Source organism: Microplitis demolitor, chromosome 2 (assembly GCF_026212275.2).
Source record: "Microplitis demolitor isolate Queensland-Clemson2020A chromosome 2, iyMicDemo2.1a, whole genome shotgun sequence".
Classification (NCBI taxonomy): Eukaryota; Metazoa; Arthropoda; class Insecta; order Hymenoptera; family Braconidae; genus Microplitis; species Microplitis demolitor.
The window spans coordinates 4,350,263-4,376,344 of record NC_068546.1 but is presented as its reverse complement, the minus strand read 5'-3'; the positions used below and the strand labels follow the sequence as shown (position 1 = coordinate 4,376,344).

The 26,082-nt window shown below is 32.6% G+C and overlaps 7 protein-coding genes across 7 annotated transcripts; 4 read left to right on the top strand and 3 right to left on the bottom strand.

The window, feature by feature from the left end:
• Window positions 1-1,017: 1,017 nt before the first annotated feature.
• Window positions 1,018-2,668, bottom strand: LOC103579103 (uncharacterized). Its single transcript, NM_001414766.1, is given in 2 exon segments — window positions 1,018-1,497; window positions 1,587-2,668. Coding segments are annotated over 2 exon segments (822 nt in total). The 5' UTR covers window positions 2,301-2,668; the 3' UTR covers window positions 1,018-1,389.
• Window positions 2,665-4,003, bottom strand: LOC103579104 (uncharacterized). Its single transcript, NM_001414981.1, has 4 exons — window positions 3,720-4,003; window positions 3,456-3,626; window positions 3,116-3,198; window positions 2,665-3,034 (listed from the first exon to the last, which is right to left on the bottom strand). Exons 1-3 carry the CDS (start codon window positions 3,953-3,955, stop codon window positions 3,144-3,146), a joined length of 462 nt encoding a protein of 153 aa, NP_001401910.1. The 5' UTR covers window positions 3,956-4,003; the 3' UTR covers window positions 2,665-3,034; window positions 3,116-3,143.
• A 2,353-nt stretch (window positions 4,004-6,356) lies between these two features.
• On the top strand, window positions 6,357-7,200 carry LOC103579105 (uncharacterized). Its single transcript, NM_001414761.1, has one exon. It carries the CDS (start codon window positions 6,646-6,648, stop codon window positions 7,174-7,176), a length of 531 nt encoding a protein of 176 aa, NP_001401690.1. The 5' UTR covers window positions 6,357-6,645; the 3' UTR covers window positions 7,177-7,200.
• Window positions 7,201-7,471: 271 nt separating this feature from the next.
• Window positions 7,472-8,652, top strand: LOC103579106 (NF-kappa-B inhibitor cactus). Its single transcript, NM_001414762.1, has one exon. The coding sequence runs from the start codon at window positions 7,485-7,487 to the stop codon at window positions 7,989-7,991; it is 507 nt and encodes a 168-aa protein (NP_001401691.1). The 5' UTR covers window positions 7,472-7,484; the 3' UTR covers window positions 7,992-8,652.
• Window positions 8,653-10,753: 2,101 nt separating this feature from the next.
• On the top strand, window positions 10,754-14,205 carry LOC128669013 (uncharacterized). The gene is made up of 4 exons (XM_053743070.1): window positions 10,754-10,964; window positions 11,034-11,767; window positions 13,124-13,465; window positions 13,655-14,205. The coding sequence occupies exons 1-4, from the start codon at window positions 10,888-10,890 to the stop codon at window positions 14,134-14,136; spliced, it is 1,635 nt and encodes a 544-aa protein (XP_053599045.1). The 5' UTR covers window positions 10,754-10,887; the 3' UTR covers window positions 14,137-14,205.
• A 5,469-nt stretch (window positions 14,206-19,674) lies between these two features.
• LOC128668991 (serine protease inhibitor swm-1-like) lies at window positions 19,675-23,417 on the top strand. Its single transcript, XM_053742878.1, has 3 exons — window positions 19,675-19,963; window positions 20,079-20,209; window positions 20,500-23,417. The coding sequence occupies exons 1-3, from the start codon at window positions 19,909-19,911 to the stop codon at window positions 20,623-20,625; spliced, it is 312 nt and encodes a 103-aa protein (XP_053598853.1). The 5' UTR covers window positions 19,675-19,908; the 3' UTR covers window positions 20,626-23,417.
• A 91-nt stretch (window positions 23,418-23,508) lies between these two features.
• On the bottom strand, window positions 23,509-25,782 carry LOC128668990 (uncharacterized). Its single transcript, XM_053742877.1, has 3 exons — window positions 25,223-25,782; window positions 24,960-25,123; window positions 23,509-24,763 (listed from the first exon to the last, which is right to left on the bottom strand). The coding sequence occupies exons 1-3, from the start codon at window positions 25,293-25,295 to the stop codon at window positions 23,969-23,971; spliced, it is 1,032 nt and encodes a 343-aa protein (XP_053598852.1). The 5' UTR covers window positions 25,296-25,782; the 3' UTR covers window positions 23,509-23,968.
• Window positions 25,783-26,082: the final 300 nt, after the last annotated feature.

Genomic DNA, 26,082 nt, shown 5'->3' with positions numbered 1-26,082 from the left:
CTGATTGTACACACAATTAAAATATCTACAACAATCAATCTCGATTTACTAAGCCCTGGTGTTGAATTCCTTCTATCTAGAAAATTTCGTAATGACGAACGCTCCTAGTAGCTGAAGACAGAAATCGTATGAAGATTTCATACAAACTTCAAAAAACGGTACTAGGAGTGATCGTGATTAAGAAAATTTCTTAAGGTATCAATTAGGTATTATAAAAATACTCGGAAATATTTAATGTTATTTTTTTGGCCATAATGTGACTAGCCATCACGGCTTCAGTGGCAGAAACTTACGATATCAAGAATAAAATACTCCCGACCTTGTTAACTCATTTATTTATTTCTATTCAATAAACATAGAATTGGAATCTTACACCATTCCGCTTATTAAGTAAATATTATAAAAATAATTTTCAACATCATTTGTATTAGAACTACGAAGTCTTACTGACTAATGTGATTTAGTACGTGAAAAATTATTAGATCTGTTCTTAGAGCGAATTAGTATATTACACACCTAGGGAGGAAAATAGAACATTTCGACCCATGTATGCAGTTTCCTACCCGAACCGAAAGCGAGTGTAGCAAACACGCTGATTAGGACGTCCTACCTTCGTCTATGGTGTGCATACATTTTTTCACCAGACTTGCACCTGAAAATTTACATTTTTGCCTCTGTTTGTGGAAAGAATTGCGTATGTGCTAATTTGTATCATAGGCATTCTCATAAAAGAATAGGACGACTTTTCTTCGTCTAAACAGGGCAGGAATTTGAATTTTGGGTGCAGATATGGTAAAATAAGATATCGTGTGACAAGGGATGAAGCAAAATGATTTGAGAGCAGGATGAAGTTGGCTGCCATTTACGGGTTGTCATTTACGTTAATGAAATTAATAGTTAATGGTAAGACTATTAAACAAACAACTAAGAGCTTAAATTGCGAAATACTTTTTTTCAAGGGGCGAAACAAGTTTGTTTTCGCCCGCTGACTGAAGGTATCTACAATTCACGCGTTTGCTAATATTAATTCATGGCATTGGACTGAAAGTAGCTTGTTTCGACTGGCTATAAAGATACTAAAACTTTGTTTCGATGCTGGTATCATGAATAAACACTATACAGTACATCAGTTTCTGACTGTACTTTAGCCACACGAAAATTGCAGTTGATTATTAACAAATTAAGTTAAACGTAGACATGCACTATCGATCTTAAATTGACTTGTTTCGATTGACAACTGACATTCAGATCAGATACAAAATATAATATATGATATGGCATTATTACAACTCTAGATTTTGGGTGAAAGCAGCATACCCTTCAGCTCGGACTGTCAACCTCGCTTGTTTTAGATCGTGATGCTTTCTTCCTCGCTATACACTATACTATTTATGACCGTAGAACCTTCTCAACAAAACGGATGATTTTTAGTGCTATATTGGGCGGAGCTCTGGTTGCCTCCAGCCATTGATGAAGATTCCGAAGTCTGAAGATCCACTGAAAAACAAATTTTAATGATTAGCATAAATTTTAAGGGTGTGATGGGTAATAGGTTATGTCTGTCTATGCTAATAGGATTTATTTACCTCGAGAATACTGCGACCCGCTCGAGTAGGGCGATCCAGGATTCTCCATGGTAAGATGTTGAGCATCCAAGGAATCTCATCGAGGTGTATGCTCCACAATACAACCAGCAGAGGATCGAGAAATGGGATCTCCATTAACTGGCTGTTAGAACGCATTGGACTAGGAATGAATGGTAGATTCAATAGTTCCCGTGGTGATAGTTGTTCTACATCCTCATAGAGATCAATGGCCTGACACAGCAACTCTTGACTTGTCATCTGGGCTACGTCCGAGTTACCAAGAAATGAACGAGAGCTCAAATCATTCAGTATTGCAGTACTCAGTAACCAGCAATGAAACTCAGTTAAATGATTCTCTTGAGAAGTTTCGGTGGCCACACGAAATCCAGACACATTCGCGAGATTTTCTAATGATTGTGAAATTCTTCTAGATATCGTAGGAAAGTCTAAGGCTGCCGGTGATGGAGATGCTGGTATTGGTGTGACGGGTGAGTTAATCGAGACATCATTTATGCACACATAATCTGGATTCGATGAAGATGCAGGACGTTCTTCTACTCTTCTTCTTTTTGCCACTTGCTGACTCTCAGCGTCGTTTGAATTTAACATCTTCTCAAGAATGCTTTTGTTTCTTATCCGTCTACTTGGATTAGGCTCTTCAATACCTTCCGTACCATTAGCGTCCAAACGTACATAACGAGAATTCTCGGCCATTTCTTCGAAATTTCAAATTTATTGCAGTAAAATATGTAGCAGCTGGGCGTTGCAAAGTACTTGGCAAAGCCGCGAATGCGACGAGAATAAATGAAAATGAATAACACGGTGCTTTATATACTTTTTCAATGCACCTGAATATAAGTATAAATAAATGATAATCCGAATTTACAAACAAGTGCTGGAACAATATTGATAAATTTATTTAAATAGAAACAGATGCTTGGAGCTACTCGTGGTAAACAAGATTAATGTTATCAACGGTTGCCAATGTCAAAGACAATAGCTTTTTTGACCTCAAAGTTGTTTGTGTAAAATGAACCGCCGAACTATGTCAGTTTAATGCAACACTGGACAAGTTTGTAATTAGAAAGTATTATGCAATCTGCAAATTTTTTTTTTTTTAACTCATGAGTAAGTACAGGATTTCATACGACGAATTATAGTAGATTGTTCAGAACTGTCTTAGTATCTGCTTGTTGCTTTAGCAAAATAACCAAGATAATAAAATAAAAAATATGTGACGATAGATACCAAAAGTAAGTTAATGTTATGAGCCAAAGTCTCTCTGAAACAAAACACAACAAAAAGTCAACCGATAAAGACCAATTAACAAAATAGGTTAAACAGAAATGGAAGATCCGAATCATTTTCCAATTTTTTGGGTTGTTGGTTCATGTATATTTAGGCTTATGATGGCTTCTAAATAGCCTTGAGTATTGTTTTCCAGAGACCTGAAAAACTCTATTATGGTCTAAAAGAACATTTGAAAGTCAAGGTATCAAATATTTATACTAATCTATACGCCAACTTACGTCATCTGATCTCGCAGCTACACGAGCTTCATTGGCTTAGTTTATCGTCATAAAATCTGTATTTGTGTTCTTGTAAGGTCATCCTGAAAAAAAATTTCCTTATCATTGATGTATCTTTATAATTCTTGTCTATATTATACGCATTTATATTTTGCCATCAGTAAAAACAATATTTGGTTAAATGTTCTTATCGTTATTTCTGATAGCACATGTGTTTGCAGTAATGGATACGGGACAAGTCACTAGAGATAGGAACAATATTTTTGTACGGTCTAATTAGTAAAACCTAATACGACATATAGACTGCTATCAAGTAAATTGAAGATAATCGGCAACTTACTTAAGTAATGGAGGCCGTAGGTAGCAGGCCATTTTCTTAGATTGGATACACGGCCCTCTGTAGCCTAGCTCCAGTACTTCGTGATAACTACTTCCGCTGATTATTTTTGCCGTGTTGTTACTTCCATTCTCAGGGATCACTATTTCGTAAATATAAACACCAATTGTTTGTCTGGAATAAAAAACAAGTGGGACACTATGTGTTAAGAAAGTGTTTGTAAACACGTCGCAGTTATAGCTATAGAGGTCGCTCGGAAACACTTACTCATTGGACACTTTTTTAAAAATATAACACATCCCATTTATGGCTTCACGTCTGACCAACCGGGCTGGTATATTTGTCACTTGAAGAATGGGGTTCGTATGCTGGCAATGATTTATTAATTTTTCAATTACTTTCAAAAGAAATGTTTCTATCCTGCATATAGGCCATTCTTGAGGAACTAGAATATTAGGTGCCAATTCGACGTACACAACATTTTCACTTTGTTCATCCACCATATTAAATAACTTTAATATGTTATTAAAGTTATTTTGACACGAAGTAAATAACACGACTAGTATTTAAAAATTGTTGTAATTGAATACAGGTCTGAAAATGAAATAGTAGCACTTACATCCGTCTTAGGTCACGATAAGATACAAAAGGTGAGACATTAAATACAGATATCTACGAACTATGCAAAACATGCAATAAGATAATGCTTGCGCAATGAAAAAAACAACATAATTATTTTTTATTACATCATTACCTATTTTAAAGTAGTTTTGAAAAACTTAACCCTTTAACCGTTGGCCTAAAAACCCCGTTCCATTTTTCGGCGGATTGCTGTAAAACTAGAGTAAGTGCGTAGTACTCGCGGGTGGGAATGTTACAGAAAAAAAGATTTTTTTCATTCAATATCCAACTTAGTCATTTTAACAATCCTAATAACGGCGCTGTTGCTGGACACAAAGAAGGGTTGAAAGAAGTGAGAAAGGGCGTAAAGTTACACTACTACTCTTACATTGAATGCATAAAAATCCACGACACTTTTTGATTCGCGCTCTTCCCACTTGACGACCACTGATATACTTCGAGACTCAAGCCCAAATGGGTTAACCCTTTCTTGGTATTTCATCTCGAGGAGTATCGTTGTAAGCTGTTTGGGTATAAAACTAATCACAGTTCTTAGTAAGGCTGTTTGAGTAACGGTTTAATCGTAGAAGTGCATACATGTACCTCCTTCTGCTATTTCTCTTGATCCTTTTTTACTAAGCAGGCTAGCGCTCTTTCATTATGACAAAGACGTACAATTCAAATTAAGAGTAGGGGCTCAACCGGGAAAGGGTTTACTATATCACAAATTATAAGCCTCAAATGCATTGATCCTTTGGCGTTTGAACTTGAAACTCTACTCAATGTTCAGGTGGGCCGGTGCTAAACTAGGTTGAGCGCAGCTTATATACCGAGACGCCCGATGCTAAAGGTTTAATTAGTAAGGTATCGTTCTCAAACATGACCTATGTAGGATTTCATCATAGCGTAGGTTATATTTGATAAATTTCGTTTTGTCGCCTTTCATATCTACGTTAGTAGACCTCAGTATTAAACAAACGAAAAATCACTAAAAGCTAAACCAACCTCAACATATAAACTGTAGTCCATTAGAGCGCTTTTGACCTACTCCACGCACAAAAAATGAGCTGTGGAATCCATTATTAATCACCTGTTTAAACTATCGCGCATAAATATCTAGCTTCGTAACCTTGAATTCATATTATAATGACAAGAGTTCGTTGAACGTTGAGCAAAACAATATATACTTTAATAAATTCTATACAACGCGTTGGCGCGCATTAATATTACCGAAAACATGTGACGGTCGTTACCCCGTTGTTTATTGCTGTAGATCAGTTTAGCGTTATCTTTCGTTGCTTTTTATACACATTACTCATAGACTATTGCGACTAGACATAGTGATCTACATAACCTATCGTAACAATTTATGGTTATCTTTTATAAACAATGATATGAATAAAAAATTTTTTAACGTGGGCGTTTACAACTCAGTGCTGACGTACGCTCCATCGTAACCTTGATGATACTTGAGGGCATGAATGGAAATCAGTAATAGGTTTTTATAGCCATCGCCTAGCGAACGATATTGTACAGTGTTTAGCAAATAAATTATAACAGAAAAAATTGCCGCTAATATTTACATTAAGATAAGAAATAACTGCATTTTTATTACCAAGTGTTGACATAAAGATATGTAAAGGGTATCATATGATTCCAGATACGTAGTAAAATGAGCGATTTAATGGCGGAATAAAAAAAATGACCTAACCACTATCTGTTGAAAATGTAATATTAGGTGCACGCTAACGACACATGAAACATATTCTTTATGACTGTATCAAAGTAGGGGAGGGTGGGGCAGAGCGGCCCTCCTAAGCCAATTATTTTTTTTTGTGGCTTTCAACCATCAGGTCACTTCACTTTTGTCGTATTTCGAACAAATTTATGGACACTTATTTTTTTTTTTAAATTGTTTTCATCATCAAGAATATATTTTTTTCCCTTGACAACTATTTTTAGTTCATATTGCTCAAAAACAATTTTTTAAGGTGTAATAGATCGTTCTCTCGATTAGCTTAATTACTAATTGTTATTTAATAAAAAAAAGCAATTCTATATTTCTTATTTGTCATTATTTTGAACCCAAAAAACGTGTTTTTTGATTTTTTAGATTACATATTATTTTGTATTATTTAAAAAATTTTATCAATTGAAAAATAAATTATTATTATTGAATGTTGTTAGTAGCTAAGTTTGCTTCAGCTTTAGAAAATCAGTCGAAAAATGGATTAGTATATTAAATTTTTTTTTTTGATCAGAATTTCAGGGCCGTCTCGGCATCAAGGGGCTGCTCTGCCCACCCTCCCCTATAAGAATTTATTTTTACAACTCTTGGCTGTGATTAATCTGTTATAATATGTTATATCGGCTATATATTTGTCTTTTTATGAGTAACTAACAAATCTCAGATCGAAAGCATATATGAAAGCTTAAAAACATCGGGATAATAAGAAAAATAATCAAATGTATGATATTTGTTTTTATAAATAATTTTAGGATTATCAGTTACGGTTGGCTCTCATAAGATTGCAGACGGTTTTCTAGTTCGCAAGTGTGCAACAAAGTAGCGATGGCGGAGAATGAACATTTTCGGAATGGTATAGACTACGTAGAATTAGTCAACCAAGAAGGACATACTTTCCACTATATCTGCCGCGCGGGGAATATGAACGAGCTGGTGGATATGGCGCCTGTCATTCTTCGAAACCTAGATCTATTGTTCCAGTACGATCACGAGGGAAGACAGTGTACTCATATTGCTGCGGAGTACGACGTTTCTAATGCCGTGATGAAAATTGAACTACTGGTGATGTTGGGTGCAGATATAAATTCACGGGAACTGAAGTTTGGTAATACGTTGCTTCACATTGCTGCAGGTACTGAAAATTACCAATTGGCCGAATGGCTGTGTAAGAAACCCGGTGTTGAACTTGGAGCGATAAACTTCCTTTACAAAACGGCCTATCATATTGCATATGAACGTCAGAATGCAAGAATGATGGAGATTTTGAGGGTCAACGGCGCAGTTTGTGACGATCCTATCGATATTGACGAATCTGACGAAACTTCAAGTGAAAGTAATGAAGGCATATCAATTTAATTTTTGTAAGTGTTAAATGCTCAGTTACCTATTATCTTATTTAACGTCAACTAATAACAAACAACATGAGTGGACAGTTCAAATCTTACGCATGACGTCAACATTGATACCATTTGCCAGACCCCAAATGTATTTCAGTGATAATATTTGATCTGTGAACTTTATAATAATAATCCGCATTGGGTGATAACTTGCTGCTGAGGGATATTTAATGGAACAATAACTGACCAACGAGTCATTTGAGCCAGTGTTCTCAATACGGTATCTACTACTGTATATTGACCCATAACGCAACTTTAATTAGCAACATGTTAGCAAAGTCTGGATTCAAAATTGTATTGAACGGCTGTTTAAACGATAGAGGAGATAATTTAGCGCACTACTTTAGTCGTCAAGGAGACGTCATTGACTTAATAGCCTTGAAAGAGGTTATTAATGACGACAATCGACATCTATTATTAGATTACAATTTCAGTCAGAGACAGTGTGTTCATATTGTCGTCTGTGAAGACAAAGTAAATGCCATCAAGAAATTAAAAGTACTCTTAGAAATGGGTGCCGACATCAATGGCCAGGAAAGGAAAGGTGGCAACACACCTTTGCACCTTGCTGTGCATTCCAACAACTATAAATTAGTTAAATGGTTGTGCAAGCAGCCCTCAATCAACAAAACAGCTCTCAATTATGCTCAGAAGACACCCCATGATATTGCCATTGAACGTATTGAAAAGAAAATTAATAACGCACTGATGGAGCAGAAGAAGTGGTACAAAATTATGCATCCATCAGGTGCTGATTTATCAGAAGAAGAGTAACGAGCACGGTATGAAGTTCCAAAATTTTAAGAGACCAGATTATTTAGTGATGAGTGAAAATGTGTTCTGATGCTTGATTGTAAAGTGACGTAACTAGTTTTTTAGTCTGTTAAGTATTTGTTTTCTGGTTTTCATATGATTTCATGTAAGTTTTGTTGCTCATCTGTGTCTAGTGTAAATGTTTTGTAAATTAACCATGTAATTAGGTAACTGAATATTTCATGCTATAATTATGCTATGTTGTTTGTATCTTAACTCTTTGTGTTTTCGATTATTCTAAGAAATTTAAATATGTTTATTATAAGATTGGTCTATTGCCCGGAAAAAATCGTGGCTGCTGCAGCTGTTGTTAAAATTACTTCAAATTGGTGTAAAGAAATGCTTTTACTCATTTGAAATAACTGGGACTACACATGTAGTGACGCCAACTACAGTTATCATGTTTACTAGAATATTTAGTAGTTAGAGCTGCGTATAATATACCTTTTACTTCATTCTGGACTACCCGCTACTACATTGTTTTACCCCAATATTATGGTTTTTAGGCACCACAATTTTTTTCCGTAGTCTTAGTAATTAATTACTCTATAAGAATCTTTAACAACATATATATTTTTTGTCAAAATAAACTTACTAATAACCATTGTTCACTTATTATTTAAAATAATGTTTTATCTTTTTGACATAATTGGGATAAATGGATAAACAAATTTTTGTCCTCCAATTTGGCCTAGAAAATTCGGTAGTTACGGGATAAAGCAGGTGATGTTTTTATTATGACCTCTCAGCGGTCAACCCACTGCACAATTTTTTGCTGCAATTAAAAAACTGGTAAATTGATACTAAGATGGAGTGAGTCCAAGAATCTAGATCGACGTCTTACTCACATGTTTATCGCAAGACGCATATAATAAATCGCTTCTATTATTAACTTCTATTATTATTTTGTTTACATTGAAATGAACGATGACAAAACGGGTGTAATTTTTTTTTAAATTTGCATTACTAATACTTATTGCCGGATTTAAGTTATGGTAGATCAGATTATTGCTCTAAATTAATTAACTTAGAACGCTAATACGTGAGGTAAAAAAAAAGTTGTCTTAAAGGTTTAATAGCTTTTGGAGTTTATAATTAATTTATGGACCATATGTGGTTGGTTAAAAGAAAATATTACGGAACGTTGACTGATTTGTAGAAGGTTACATAAATAAAACAGCTTGTGTAGGGTTATTTTCAACTAATAGGGTATTGAACTGGAACGCCGTCGCCGAGCAGTCTCGGGCGCCAGCCGTGAGAGATTATTTGGCGCTTTAGACGTCGGGTACATGGATTCAAATCTCCGCAAGAACAAGATTTTTTTCAGTACATCTCGGGTCCAATGCTTCGGGAAGTCACCACAAAGGGGTTGCCTTTACTCGACCAGGTTTTCTAGGGTTTTTCTGGTCATTGTGGTGGGTTCGTTTACATGCTTAACACAGGCATATGCAGTACAGTATAGAATGACCGCTCTGACTGTAAAAAAAAGTAAGGCGTTAGGTAAAAAAAATTAGGGCATCAAAATGTATGGGAAGAATTAAAAAAAGCAATTTGAGGCTCGAAATCTCTAATTTAAAGATTTTTTTTTAATTCATGCCTATTGCGTAATCCTAATAAATAATTCGAGACAGAAATCTTCTAAGTTCTTTGGTTTTGTTTTTGGGTCTAATAATAGGAAAAGACAATTGAAGACAAAGGTGTAAAAGGTCTCTACAGAGACCGTATACTGCAACTCACTAATAATAATTAACAGGGCATTATCCTTGCGAAATGGATTTTTCGTGATAACGAATAACAATTTAGCGTTATCTCAAAATTTGACAACACATCAGCTATCAATAATTTATTTTCCATTAATAGGTACTTCAAATCTTGCAATATTGTAGATCCTATAAGGGCCGACTGAGGGACATTTTGATTTTTTGTTCCTTTCATTGTTATAATTATAATCGTAGTTTATGTCAACAAAATTTGTTCAATATTTTTTATCATTATTTAGAAAGCTTTAAGACTTTTCAATGACTTAAGAAGATATTGTCGTAGTAATGTAACTTGGATGAAAATTAATTGAAAATGTATTTGATGAGTATCGCGGTTAGCGCAATGGAAACAACGTTGTCATATTTGTTATTATAAATTTGACTGCATACAAAATTTTTAAAAATCTTTAATCTTTTATTAGTTACAATGGGGGGGGGGGGGTATATATATATTTTTATATTTTAATTATTTTCTAAAATCTATTTTATATCTTATTTTTTAACTGAAAGATTAAGGTTTCAAAAAGCATACATGATTTATTTATAGATGATATATATTTCATGTATGAGTCATATACGGATCCATATATGTTTCATATATAAAATATATATCATCAGAGTATACGATTCATATTTAGAACATATAGACCATATATAAATTATAATTGAAACATATATGATCCATATACGCAATACATATAGTTCATACATGGAACATATATTAATCACGTATGGAAAATATAAAACCACGTATAATCTATTTATGCTCCATATATGGGAATATTTGATCCTTGTATTTCGGGCAGCTGCCCTGACATGGTTACATTTTTTTAATTTCCATTTTTCAGTAAAATTTTCTGTTTTCATCAAACAAAAATTAATCAAGACATACATTTCATAAAATATCATATTGATTTCAATGAAATTGACTGGTCTTATTTTCCATTTATTATTCATTCCATTTCAGCAATAATTTCGAATAATTCGATAAAAAAATATAAAATTGATATATTTTAAAAGTTATTTTTCATAACTATTTATAATTTTTCAGACTAAGTATATATAAAACGCTGCCTGAGGATAAAAAAATTGACGATATGTACTCGGATCTAAAAAATGATGACGATTTCTCGGACAATGACAAGCTTCCATTGACGAATGATGACTTTAATAGGTAATTATTTAAACAAAACCATTGTTGGATTCAAAAATTCATCTAATTACGGTAATTTTTTTTTTACAGTCTAAGCTTCGTGGATAAAATGAATAAATCATTCAACAGCTTGCCTAGTATTCCGTCGTCAGTGAGAAGGTTAAAAAGAAAATTAACCAAGTTGTTATCAGTGTTGGCATTATTTTCGTACAGAACATTATTTTTCATAAGCTGTCTTGTATCTAGATCCACTTTGCTATCTATGACATCACAATTGGAGCCTAATCACACAGTGCACTGTATTAAAAATTCCAACAGAAATGAAATGAAGAAATATTTTCTTGTTCAATCTAAAAGTGAACGAATTATGTGGATCTCGTGTTTGATGATTGCTTTCATTGTTCCCGAGATGATAAACTCATTTGTATGTTTCTACAAATCAAAAGAACAACCATCAAGACTTCAATTATTATCAGTGCTAGTTCCCGAAACTTTTCATGTGATTGGAATAACATTGATGATTTTTGTTATCCTACCGGAAATTGATATTATGCGATTTTGGTTGCTGTGTGTTTGGTTCGTATTTGACATGGGACTGCTCAATCTGATATCGAGATTTTCTGACAGAAGAAACGCTAAAAATAACATTGTGTTTATTGTTGGAGATGTTATTATTTTAGCAAATTTAGCTATCGAGAATATTGTGTTTTCGTTACATGACAGCACTATTTATGATAATAGTTTTTGGATTATCATTCTGTCATCTAGTTTCATATTTTTTGGATTTTGGCAGGATGTTTCTTATTCTATACTCAGTCCTACTGGTAACTATAATAATAAAAATAAATAATTTGATCACGAATGAGGCAGGCCATTTTGAATAGTAATAGTGACTGTCGATTTTGGAATGGAAAGCCTCCCCGCATGAAAAAGCTCTATATGTGAAAACATATATGATAAAATATATTAATATTATAATGTGATATATTGTACAATGTATAAAATAATACTAATATTTTTGCCGTATTAATATATGATAATATATTAAATAAAAATATATTGCTAGAATATATTACCAATATATTTATCAATATATGAATTTTTTATGTATGTTTCACATATATATTTTAATATAACTTTCTTTATATTGATATATTATATTGAAAGTAGTATATTAATTAATATATAGTATTTTTTGTATTTTTATATATGTTTTTCAGTATACTGCAAAATATATGGTTTCCAGTATATTGTAAATTATATGGCACTTTTTTTACTTTTCTTAGGTTATTGCGTTAGTTATTCAGTAAATGTAAGGTCCATGAAAAGAAAACAAATAATAAACTTGACTTTTTTTTGTGGAATTGTGTAGAAATCGGAAAAGGATAATGAAAAAATAAAATTTTTAATATATAGCGAAAAATATAAGTTTTAATATATTGGCAAAATATAATTCCAATCTACTGCGAACCATATATTTTTAACCATATAAATTCTCTCATATATAATCAATTATATAGAGACCATATACCACTAATTATATGGATCAAAATATATGAAAGTATATATCAAGTTTATTATATTATACTTATATGGCAAGAATATGTTGAGCATTATATGAGATAATATATATGGAAAAATACAAAACATTATATATGGGTAAATATATTATTATAAATATATAATCCAATATGTGTAAAAAACATATATTTTTCCGTATAGATATTTTTGCCGCTATATATTTATCACATATTCACCATATATTTTTCTATATACTTTTAACACTACACTGAGAAAAAAAATACTTTTGTTAAGAACATTTACTTGATACAAGAACATATATTCTTGATAACTTTCAAGAATATATAATTTTGTCTCAAGAATTCGTAGAATTGAAGGAAATAATTTTTATTTAATTCAAGTAAAGCTATTCTTTTGTTTACTCATAATATAATATCAAATTCATATAATAACAAAAATAAATTTGATGCTCTTTTCTCAAGAAATTGATAATTAATAATAATAAAATAAATATTTTGAACGGATTTCTTGAACCAAGAAATTCTTGTTTCGAAAGTAGTACTTTTTTTTCTCAGTGTATATATTAGCTTTTCCATGCGGGTCATTATACACAACTGATGATAATAATAATAATAATAATGTGTGTTCTTTTCATTTAGGTTATATTCGTACTTTCAATACAGCACGTGAACAACTTTATCCTGTACGACATTATACAGATGCATTAGCTTCACAGTGGAGGATTACCGTCTTTTTAGTCAGTTCATTTACTATTTTATACATAACTGGTGATAATCCTGTAGATATTGTACTACATTTTGTAGATTCATTCAAACAGCATAATATAACTCTTATTGAAAACACGCAACAGAAAATTGTTAATTACAATGGAACTATAGTTGATTTGGGAAGAGTAATATCTATTCCAGATGGAAGTCTTTCTTTTGTTGTTTTAGTTTTGTTGACTCAAATATTGTTATCTGTTCTCAGTAATGTAGAAGGTGAGTTATTAAATTATACATACGCAAATGGAAGAAATGTTGGTAAAATAGCTTCAGTTTAAATTATACATGAATTCAAATTTGTAAGACCGTGACTGTATACTGAAACTCGTAACTTTTTGCCGCCATTTTACTTGAGTCTATTGTTTTCTTTCTAATTTTAAAATTGTCATTATCAAATATTTCCAGATGACAAAGGCGGACTACGTATTCTACGAGGATTCGATTTCCGATCAAGATTAGGCTGGAATATACCACTTTCATTCAGTTTTGTATTGATAATATGGACTTTTTTCGTATTGGATCCCTACTGTAATTTCAATTATGACTCAATAATACCAAGATTCCTTTCTTTTGACTCACGGAAACAAGGATTGAGAAAAGAACTCAGTTTGCATTCGCAAAATATTTCTGACGTATGGAAAATTCTTGGCTCAATTATATCAATTTTGTGGATTGGAGTGCACACCATTATTCGATATTACCGATTGATGGTCGAGAATAAAAAACCTTTCAGTAATGAAAATCACAAGCGGCCGTTATTCAATAGATGGCTCAGTTCCATCAAGTCCAAGAACCAATCGAACTTTGAAAAGGAACTTATCACATGGAAAACTAATCAGGAAATCCAGCTAAACGCGTCTTTTAACTCGAGTTTTTTAAAGTACTGACTTACTTTTTGTATATAATCATATCCCATGTTATCAACCAGTATTTTATTTTTTTTATAAATAACTACGTTAAATTACTAACCAATTTTTTTGTATTTTTATATATTACATATTAATTATATTTATTAGAAAAACTAAAATGTCATTTATCGTTCTTTCTTTTCTTTATTATATGTAAATATTGTAAGCGATAATTTTTAAAAAGTTTATTAATACTTATTCTCTAAAATTGAATCAGTGAAAATATGGGAATTTTTCTCATTTTGCTTGGGGAAATTCCTTTGTTGACATAGAAAATTTTGCTTTATCAACATGGTAAGTTTTACTAAAGAAAAAAGAGAATACAACGATATTTAAAAGAAATTTGACCCACATTATAGGGATATCTTCCATATTACCATTACTGTTATTACACGGAAAGAAAATTGTAGGAATGGTTCCTATAATTTTGTGAAATTTCATCCTATATCAGTATAGGAATGACGATCATAAATTATGGGAGCAGTTCCTATAATTATGGGAATGTTACCCATAATTATAAGAATAGTTCCTATAATTTATGGGAATACTTCCTATAATACTATGGGAATCACTCCCATAATATATAGGAACGATTCCAATAAATTATAGAAATCTTTCCTAGAAATTAGAGAAACCATTCCTATAATATTATAGGAATGGTTCCTATAATTTCTAGGAATGGTTCTTATAATATTATGGGAATGATTCCCATGCTATCGTGAAAATATTAATTCAAAGAAAAGTGTGAAAATTACTTCTTCACGGGAAAAAAATTATAGGAAGTGTTCCCATGTATTATGGGAATGGTTCCCATAATGGTATAGGAATTGTACCCATACTATTATAGGAATTGTACCCATACTATTATAGGAATGGTTCCTATATTTTATAGGAACCATCCCTGTACTCTTAGGGGAACCATTCTTATAATATTATGGGAACCATTCCCATAATGATATGGGAACCATTCCTATAATATTATAGGAACTGTTCCTATAATATTATGGGAATGGTTCCCATAATGATATAGGGATGGTTCTTATAAAATATAGGAACCATTCCTATAATAGTATGGGTACAATTCCTATACCATTATGGGAACCATTCTCATAATACATAGGAATACTTCCTATAATTTTCTTTCTGTGTATTTTTTTATGTCGGTATCAGCAAAACAATAAGATTGCACTAGGCCTGCTCACTAATTTTTACACTGATTAATTGTTTAGCTTAATCTGATTTAAAAAATGAGAAGAAATGCCTTTAAGTTGCCATGTATTATCATTCATTATTTGGGGCAGTTGTTAATTGTTTGTTATTTATTATCAATATTTAGGACGCATGGTAAGTCTATCTAATTAATAATTTCGGTGAGTAATCACAAATATTAATTTAGAATTTAAAATAAATTAAAGTTTTTAATCTGAGATATATTTCAGTGTTTTCATTTTAAAAGTTTGCACTATACTAATTTCTACATATAACATACGATATTTTGAATGAAAACTTGCTTCGGGCATTATTAGTGTGTTAAAATTCTCGTTCATTCTTAAATTTGATAATTATTATTTAAAAGCAAAGGATAGGTAATATATCATCATTCAATATGTTTCGATTAGTTATTGTTGAGAACGATGACACATATGCAAACATCATTTTCTCTCGTACATAATGTATAGGACATACAAAACCTCAGTCCATAGGGCATTGATTACACTTACTCATTATTGTACAGTCACTCTCAAAAATCCAAACAGAGCAGACGCTCATCTCATAATAATTCTGTCTTATACTTCCTAATCCTCACCACTATTCCAGCACTTCCAACGATTATCGTTGATACTATGTTACCAATCATTGTATTCAATGACTAATTAGCTCATTCAATTGGTTAGCAATGATAACTTGGATATGTTGGTTATTCTGTTCCAATTCGAATGAATCATTTTCTGCTTAGCTGGCAATATTATGACACCACTTATGTGCTTTTATGCTGTTCTTTTATATCTGTCTTAAAGTTTCTAGACAAAAGAATAAGAAATTGATTTATATACTACGACATTATGATATTAGACTTGATAACTTTGGTCAAATAATTATTTAATATTTTTTTTCATGCTTTTATTAGAGACACAGTTTAGGGGGGGTATATATATATATATATATATATATATATATATATATATATATATATATATATATTCTTCCCCGTGATGTAACTGATAATAAGAATAAAACTATAAAAAATTATTATTCTGTTATTGTTTCGATTCCACGCGTTTTTAACACAGCGATAACAATACCCATTCAAATATTATTTAGATTTATAATTTAAAAAGCTATTAGAATAACGCATAAATAAGTAAGCAATACTAGCTTAATCATGTTACTAGACCCAATGAAATCACAACTTTAAATCGTTTGAAACGTTAATTTACTCATTCAAATATAACTAAAGACGTCTATTAGCATTCGGCTTTAATCCATAGGCACCAATGTAAATAAGAGTTGATATTTAAGTAGAATATAAATGATAAAAGTTAATTAACGCAATTACTCAAGTCGTTTATAATGATGCGCATTAGTAAAAAACAACGAATACATAAGAAAAAAGTTGTTTCAATTAGTATTGCGGCTAAAGTTAGGCTCTAAGAATCACTTGAAAAAACCGTCAAGTTGGAATCAAATGAAACATCATTTTGAAACTCTGACAGGCATTTCGAGCTATAAATGCTACTAGTATAGTCTATTTAATTATTATTTCTAAATCATTTACTAGGCCTGGAAACAGTCAATACTATCAACCGCCAATGATGAGTTATAATATTTTGTTTAGCTTGACCAGACCTATAACCTCTCATCAGATCCATATTGTTTGGGTTTTTCTTGTATGTCGCCAGTAATGATTCATTATTAAACGGTTCTATAAATAACAATTGTTATTGTTATTGTTATTTGTTTATTGTATGCAGCCTATTATTCAAATAATTTTTATTGTGTCTTCAAAGATGATCTGGTAAATATTTACCTATCTGCAGACCAAATGGATCTTTTTGTGACGTATTTATTAAAAAAAACAGCATGTATTCGTCTGTCTTATAAAGAGCGAATTGACATTATTATGCAATTCGCATAGATGCTTCGCATCATGAGTCGTGCAATAGTATTAGTGACAAGTATTTTTCGAAGTTATACTGTGTAAAGTAAAGTAATTATAGTTGAGACAATTTTACAATTAAGTTATGTTACTTCTAAATTAATGACTGTTAAATGTACATATATAAGGACTATCATTTACTCGGCCTAGAAACGGTCAGTGTTATCAACTGGAAATGGTGAGTAATAACATCATGCCTAACTTGACCAGACGTCAATATTACCTCTTATCAGTTCCGTGTGTTTGGGTTTTTTGTGTGCCACCACAAATGATTAATCATTAAACGGTTATATACATAGCAATATATATTAATAATAGTAATTTTCAGCTCGGCTTTTTAAAAAAAAATGTCTATATCCGAGTATCAAGTCGCTGTCAGTAGAACCTTTAATGCTTTACTTTGAAACCTACTTTATATTTAGTTAGAAAATGCGTTCCACTCTGATCTGCTATCCTGTTCCAATAACCGATTATTACATTTCGGTTAATTTACCCTGATTAAACAAAACGATTTAATTAATCGTCTTTAATCGTCATAATCGTCATGGAGTTTCAGATTTAATCGTCCTAAATCGTCAAAAGACGATTTATTATTTTACGATTTAAAACGATTCATGACGATTAAAATTTTTAATCGTCATGAATCGTTTTTAATCTTCAATCGGAACCAGAAATTACAATATTATTTTACGATTAAAAACGATTCATGACGATTTGAAATTTTTAATCGTCATGAATCATCTTTAATCGTAAAATAATATTATAATTTCTGGTTCTGATGGAAGATTAAAAACGATTCATGACGATTTGAAATTTTAAATCGTCATGAATCGTCTTTAATCGTAAAATAATATTGTAATTTCTGGTTCCGAATAAAGATTAAAAACGATTCATGACGACTTGAAATTTTTAATCGTCACGAATCGTCTATTAATTATTAAAGAAGATAAAAAACGATTAAATTTTTAATCTTTTTTAATCCTGTCGAATCGTCAATTGACGATTCACGACGATTTAAAACTATCAAAAACTTAATCGTTTTAAATTCTCTCGAATCGTTAGTTGACGATTCACCACGATTAAAAACGATTAAAAATTTAATCGTTTTTAATCTTCTTTAATAATCAATTGACGATTCACGACGATTTAAAACGATTAAAAATTTAATCGTTTTTAATCATCAATTGACGATTCATGACGATTTGTGACGATTAAAACAGTTTTAATCGTCACAAATCGTTTTGTTTAATCAGGGTAATTTGAACCAGTGACTCAAATTAGTGTTATCATAATACCTATATCCTGCCGGGACGCTGATAGCGGCTAACATTAGTTCTCGGTATGAGTTTTCGAAGTCATGTTTTCCTGGTTTGGTATCCATTAGGTAGTGTGAGTCAGATAAATAGTAATAGTTATACTACTTTAGTTCTGACCAAGTGTCCCTGCTAAATCCATGCGACTGGAATCTTTGAAAGCAAAAGACAACAGGGTCACTGCAGCCAGCTACCCTAGCGGCAGTTTCTTCAACCAATGAATCCGTGTTTCTGTGATTAACTATCAGCATTTTCCTAATCTTGGCAGTGTCTGAGTACTTAAATAATTTAGAGTTTAAATGAGGGTGTGAAGAATAATACGAATACGTTAATATGCAAAATTATTGTTTATTAGTAATTTATCAGTCCGTTAATTAGTCCAATTTCCATTTATATGTTACGCTCTACATGCCGATGATTGTTTCAGAGAACTCCAAGTTTTCAGATACATTGGGACAGTCTTCAACTTTGATGCAAGTATCTGATTTATCTCTAACGTACCCCTTTTCACACCAGCATACTGTTGTAAACTGTAACAAAAAAAAACAAATAGCTACAGAATAAAAGTAAAGACATATAACTTGGTGTTTATTTAATTCCACAACTCTAATCTTTGCTTGCTTTGCGGCGTTAATTACTTCATACCTGTCACAATACTAATTACGCTTTCAATAGGAGCCCTTATAATTTTTAGATTCTATTTTGACGTGACCGTGACTCTTATCAGTTCCGGTCAATTAAATGTGATTCGGGATTTATCCAAACACAACACGGGCATGACACTGTTTTAATTTTTATCAGTATTTAAAATATTTCTTACTTTAAAGCAGAATGTCGGGTTGTGATCATCACAGCGCTCTTCACACCCACGCCGCATGGAGTCGTAGGCCTCGTTTTCACCACAAAAGCTTTTTCAAAAAAAAGAAAAGATATCTGTATTTCAAACACGACGTAAAGTAGGTAGGGAACGCAGAAGTTTATTGCATCATTCAAAATCAATAATAAATATTATTAAAGATTTAAATTCTAACGCAAACCTGAAAACAGGAAAACCGCATCGGAATGTACGCCCGATAAACGTTGAAAAATATTATGAAAATATTGAAATTATGACAAACTAGAGTTCATATTTAGGCATACAGCTAGATAGAAAAATAGTTGAGTAACTCTTTTACGTCATCAAAATTAATTGTTGTGCCTATATAACCAGTTGCAATATTAATCTAAGTTATAGTCGTTAATTAACTTTATCGTAGGAAAGAAGTTAATACTAAAGGCCACATGATGTCAGAAAAGTTCGCACTTGTTCTGCTCGTCGCTTGCATCGCCTTTATTGGTAAGTATAAATAATATATGTATATCCAATATGTGTAATATTTTTTTATTCAACACCACCATCTAGATATTAGCTAGTGAAATAGGTATTAATATTATTTTTTTATTTTTTTAAGGGATCGAAACTTCGCCCATCAACAGTGACTCTTGGAAAGATGGCTTTTGTGGTGAAAACGAGGCCTACGACTCCATGCGGCGTGGGTGTGAAGAGCGCTGTGATGATCACAACCCAACATTCTGCTTTAAAGTAAGAAATATTTTAAATACTGATAAAAATTAAAACAGTGTCATGCCCGTGTTGTGTTTGGATAAATCCCGAATCACATTTAATTGACCGGAACTGATAAGAGTCACGGTCACGTCAAAATAGAATCTAAAAATTATAAGGGCTCCTATTGAAAGCGTAATTAGTATTGTGACAGGTATGAAGTAATTAACGCCGCAAAGCAAGCAAAGTTTAGAGTTGTGGAATTAAATAAACACCAAGTTATATGTCTTTACTTTTATTCTGTAGCTATTTGTTTTTTTTTGTTACAGTTTACAACAGTATGCTGGTGTGAAAAGGGGTACGTTAGAGATAAATCAGATACTTGCATCAAAGTTGAAGACTGTCCCAATGTATCTGAAAACTTGGAGTTCTCTGAAACAATCATCGGCATGTAGAGCGTAACATATAAATGGAAATTGGACTAATTAACGGACTGATAAATTACTAATAAACAATAATTTTGCATATTAACGTATTCGTATTATTCTTCACACCCTCATTTAAACTCTAAATTATTTAAGTACTCAGACACTGCCAAGATTAGGAAAATGCTGATAGTTAATCACAGAAACACGGATTCATTGGTTGAAGAAACTGCCGCTAGGGTAGCTGGCTGCAGTGACCCTGTTGTCTTTTGCTTTCAAAGATTTCAGTCGCATGGATTTAGCAGGGACACTTGGTCAGAACTAAAGTAGTATAACTATTACTATTTATCTGACTCACACTACCTAATGGATACCAAACCAGGAAAACATGACTTCGAAAACTCATACCGAGAACTAATGTTAGCCGCTATCAACGTCCCGGCAGGATATAGGTATTATGATAACACTAATTTGAGTCACTGGTTCAAATTACCCTGATTAAACAAAACGATTTGTGACGATTAAAACTGTTTTAATCGTCACAAATCGTCATGAATCGTCAATTGATGATTAAAAACGATTAAATTTTTAATCGTTTTAAATCGTCGTGAATCGTCAATTGATTATTAAAGAAGATTAAAAACGATTAAATTTTTAATCGTTTTTAATCGTGGTGAATCGTCAACTAACGATTCGAGAGAATTTAAAACGATTAAGTTTTTGATAGTTTTAAATCGTCGTGAATCGTCAATTGACATTTTTGACATTTCGGACTAGTTCCTTAGTGACAATATTAAGCAATGCTTGCGTAAGATTTGCTTACAATATTATTGCGTCATAGTGTTCAAAATTAACTAAAATTCGCTGTAAGAAATTAGTAACACATATCTTGCATATGAATTGTGCAATATTGCTTCATATTTTGATCCAGAAGCTAGCGCCAGAGTATTGCAATTTTAAACCCGAAAGATCATCGGTGAAAGATACTGCTAATGTAACTTGTATAAGACTGCGAATCAAAAATCTTCGTGGTATCGTATGGTAGCGGTGTTACTGTATGTTCATCTCCCCTAATGTCAATCTCACTTTGTATATAGTGACAGTTTTGTAGTTAGAGTTGTTTACACGGCTAATTTGAGTATCGATAGAAAAAAATCCTTTTTTTTCTGTAGTCAATAGGTTTTACTTGCATACAGAGTATTCGTTAACTCGTATATTAGACATAGAACTTTATTCTGCTCTATAAATTATTATTTTACAGAGATTTTTTTGTTAGACAGTTTGGATTCTTCTGACTTTTTATCTCTAAAATACTAGATAATGGAAAATTAAACAAAATAGTAATAGTTGATACTTATTTAATTTATTTAACCATCCAATTTTTAGCAGATAACTGAGAACGAAAGACATACACAATAGCATACATGTTCACGATATATGACATAATGTAACTGATACCAACGACTCCGCTGCAAATAATAAATACAATGCCTTTGCCCACTGATTCACTTCTTGAGGAACTGGATCCATTGGGCACTGGAACGCAGTCTGAAGCTTTAATGCAAACGTTGGCTGAATTCCGCATGTAACCATCTAAGCATCCACAATCAGGCGGAGAAAGCTGGAAAACATGACAATTTATAACGTACGATGTATGAAAATATATAACGGGCGCCACGAGGCGTCAATAGTTTACTTTTATCGCTTTCCGCTTCAAGGTTATAATGACAATAGAATTTATTTGTTACCACGCAGCTATACAACTTTATTTCCGAATTAATAATTAATAGGTCGATGTGAGTTGGTGGCAACAATAGTTAAGGAAAATAAAGAGTTTTACCTTGTATTCGGGATCTGGCTTGTTGTCGTAGCAACGAACTTCCAGAGCTCGCATAGTTTTATTTAAAACTGCATATTTTCCACACAGTAGATAGTGAAGTTGAGAAACTGTCTGCAGTGGTACCCCTGTGGGTCCAAATTGATTCGTCACTCCATTTTGACCAGATTCAGCCGGTAGCGCGCCAATAACTTAAGAAAAAACAACAGTAATGTTAAATATTATCTATTTAGTTAAACCTCCACTAGGAATATAAAGAAGTCAATTCATTGTTCACCATAGAAGCACTGGATGTTTAGATTCTTGTCCTATTTAACAAAGGCAAGCATTTAAACTTCCAAGTGCAGATCTGGTAAAAAACACAATACTCTCTCTATTGGTACAGGTAGGCAATTACACACTCGGATCGGAATGTCCCACTTTTTTTCCTTGGTATGTTGTATACTATTGTTACACACATGATCTATTTATACTTACATGTAATATCAATAGCAGCGAATAAGAAAAACAATATATTTCCGTTTAGTAACATGTTATGATGAGCTTGACGTCCACACAGAGGAATAAATGAATGTTACTAAGGCAAACCCGGTTATGCGGGGATCCCATATCGAGACGTTAATGACGCATGCGCTAGTAATTACGGATTATTAATAAGTTCTAATTGTTGGTGTTAGGCGTTTTATGTGCAAGTGAGTTGACTACTAGCAAATTTGCTACGAAATGAGAAGTTAATGTAATGCTTAAACGCTTTGACCACTTTCTGCTAGCGTAATGATTTACTGTAATATCTATTGAATAGACTAGTGACCAAGGACCTATTGTCCAATGCAGCTGAATAATTATGACCTTTGAGATCCATAAAATTAATGTGTGTATGCATGTGTGTGTATTTGGGTGGGTGTTTACCATAAGAGATTTTGTTGGATGACTAGGCTTTAAATCCTCAAAAATAGACGTAGAACTATTTTATTCTGTCAAATGATTTATTGACAGTGGACCTTCTGTTAGAAAACTTGAGATCCCCGGATTTTTCATCTTTAAAATACCGAATAAAGGACAATCAAACAAAGTAATGATCGATAATGATTATTTATTTTATTTCATCATTTATTTTCTTTAAAAAAAAAAGGCCTTATACCGCAAATAATGGTTGCAATAACCAGAAAAAGTAGGAATCCTGTTTAACAACATGCTGCAGTATGCTCGTAGTCAACACTGAGTTGCTAATAAGTGTAGTTATGGTAAATATTATTATATATGGATTCGATTATGCGACTTCAATCACGCATACAGTCTTACTTTTATAGTATAAACAGCAGCTAACATTAATTTTAATTTTCTGTATTCGATCCTTTATTTAGGCATTCAATGTGCATAAAAACATGTGCGGTTATCCTGTTATTCGTTTACGGTATAGGTTTAAATGATAACGATGCCTACTGGTGGTTTGGACTGACGTCAGCGGTACCAGCTTATCTTGCCTATTTACGTTCTCATTAAAACTAAACAAAAGTTTTCTCTCTTCTATATGTTTTAAAAAACGAAGACTATACTTCTCGTATACTGATCGATTATTCCGTTAAACTTCTGTGCTTGCGTTTTAGTTTCTAAGGGTTTATTTTCAGCCCAAGAGTTTTCAGGTTTTCCAAACACCAAATCAAGAGTTTCTTCATTGATTATTCCGTTAAACTTCTGTGCTTGCGTTTTAGTTTCTAAGGGTTTATTTTCAGCCCAAGAGTTTTCAGGTTTTCCAAACACCAAATCAAGAGTTTCTTCATTGATTATTCCGTTAAACTTCTGTGCTTGCGTTTCAGTTTCTAAGGGTTTATTTTCAGCCCAAGAGTTTTCAGGTTTTCCAAACACCAAATCAAGAGTTTCTTCATTGATTATTCCGTTAAACTTCTGTGCTTGCGTTTTAGTTTCTAAGGGTTTATTTTCAGCCCAAGAGTTTTCAGGTTTTCCAAACACCAAATCAAGAGTTTCTTCATTGATTATTCCGTTAAACTTCTGTGCTTGCGTTTTAGTTTCTAAGGGTTTATTATCAGCCGAAGAGTTTTCAGGTTTTCCAAACACCAAATCAAGAGTTTCTTGATCGATTATTCCGTTAAACTTCTGTGCTTGCGTTTCAGGTTCTAAAGAGGTATGTGAAACCGAATCATGTGAGAATAATTTTAGATCATCTTCAAGCCGTTTTGAAGAATCATTGTTGGCACTGGATGCTAAAGTCTCTGATTTCTGTTCTTCGTCCTTAAGGCAATCTTCAAGTTTTACACAAATGTGTGATGAATTTCGTATGTAACCCTCGTTGCACCAACAGAATTGCTGGAACTGTAACAAAGAAATAAGTTAGAAAATAAAATTAAGGTAAGACTATAATAGGTATTGTATATGAAGTGAAGATTAATGACCTTATGTTTATCTAATTTTTAATACTTTGATCTCTATGGACTTGTTTTTGGAAATTACTTGAGAGAAACGTACGCATACTTGATTAGTCGTAATAGCAGTACAAAAAATATCTTACCCGGTAGCATAGTTTGTTATTACGATCGTTGCACTCATCTTCACACTCTATCCGCGTGCTGTTGTAATGCTCGTTTTCTCTGCATGTAATGCCTGTGTGTTCTTGATCTTCGTAATCCACGTCCCAGGTCCCTTCACTTCCTTTAGTAGGCATTGCTTCAATCCCTTGAAACAAAAAAATTAAAATAGTTTGTGCTCATCTCTATACCTAAAATATTGTTAAATAATAAAGATATATTTATCACACATATTATTTGTACTTACGTGTCAAGCCGACGAGAGCGAAAAATGCAAACAGGAAAATGTTGTTCGACATGATGCCAGTGTCAATGTACATGCCACTCTGGAGTAATTTAATTCGTCAGGCTATTTATACATGGCTCTTATCAGTTTGTATGAAATCATCAGGCATTACGGTTAATGGTGTGGGGTGCAATCACCAGGGAACAAGCTCGTATTTAGTATACTTTTAGGTATTGTATATTGGTTTGCATGTTTTAGGTTTCCACTATATTAAATTGGTGTTAATACCGTACGATGGACGGTGTGGCTCAATAAGTTATAGATAAAATTGAACGGAATATAGTATAGTGCCGGATAGCTCAACTGGTAGAGCACTCGGCGCGATACCGACATGGTCTGGGTTCGATTCCCAGTTCGGGCTATCTATATTTTTCTCAATTTATCTATAAATTGTCTTATTGAGAAGGTTTGCATGTTTTAGGTTTCCACTATATTAAATTGGTATTAATACCGTACGATGGACGGTGTGGCTCAATAAGTTATAGATAAAATTGAACGGAATATAGTATAGTGCCGGATAGCTCAACTGGTAGAGCACTCGGCGCGATACCGACATGGTCTGGGTTCGATTCCCAGTTCGGGCTATCTATATTTTTCTCAATTTATCTATAAATTGTCTTATTGAGAAGGTTTGCATGTTTTAGGTTTCCACTATATTAAATTGGTGTTAATACCGTACGATGGACGGTGTGGCTCAATAAGTTATAGATAAAATTGAACGGAATATAGTATAGTGCCGGATAGCTCAACTGGTAGAGCACTCGGCGCGATACCGACATGGTCTGGGTTCGATTCCCAGTTCGGGCTATCTATATTTTTCT

Coding starts and splice junctions, on each gene's coding strand:
- LOC128668991 (XM_053742878.1), top strand. CDS start 19,909: ATGATGTCAGAAAAGTTCGCACTTGTTCTGCTCGTCGCTTGCATCGCC. Junction 19,964..20,078: donor CGCTTGCATCGCCTTTATTG/GTAAGTATAAAT, acceptor TATTTTTTTAAG/GGATCGAAACTTCGCCCATC. Junction 20,210..20,499: donor ACCCAACATTCTGCTTTAAA/GTAAGAAATATT, acceptor TTTTTGTTACAG/TTTACAACAGTATGCTGGTG.
- LOC128669013 (XM_053743070.1), top strand. CDS start 10,888: ATGTACTCGGATCTAAAAAATGATGACGATTTCTCGGACAATGACAAG. Junction 10,965..11,033: donor ACGAATGATGACTTTAATAG/GTAATTATTTAA, acceptor TTTTTTTTACAG/TCTAAGCTTCGTGGATAAAA. Junction 11,768..13,123: donor TTCTATACTCAGTCCTACTG/GTAACTATAATA, acceptor CTTTTCATTTAG/GTTATATTCGTACTTTCAAT.
- LOC103579105 (NM_001414761.1), top strand. CDS start 6,646: ATGGCGGAGAATGAACATTTTCGGAATGGTATAGACTACGTAGAATTA.
- LOC103579104 (NM_001414981.1), bottom strand. CDS start 3,955: ATGGTGGATGAACAAAGTGAAAATGTTGTGTACGTCGAATTGGCACCT. Junction 3,627..3,719: donor TTTAAAAAAGTGTCCAATGA/GTAAGTGTTTCC, acceptor TTTTTATTCCAG/ACAAACAATTGGTGTTTATA. Junction 3,199..3,455: donor CTACGGCCTCCATTACTTAA/GTAAGTTGCCGA, acceptor ATTTTTTTTCAG/GATGACCTTACAAGAACACA.
- LOC103579106 (NM_001414762.1), top strand. CDS start 7,485: ATGTTAGCAAAGTCTGGATTCAAAATTGTATTGAACGGCTGTTTAAAC.
- LOC128668990 (XM_053742877.1), bottom strand. CDS start 25,295: ATGTACATTGACACTGGCATCATGTCGAACAACATTTTCCTGTTTGCA. Junction 25,124..25,222: donor CGCTCTCGTCGGCTTGACAC/GTAAGTACAAAT, acceptor TTTTGTTTCAAG/GGATTGAAGCAATGCCTACT. Junction 24,764..24,959: donor ATAACAAACTATGCTACCGG/GTAAGATATTTT, acceptor TCTTTGTTACAG/TTCCAGCAATTCTGTTGGTG.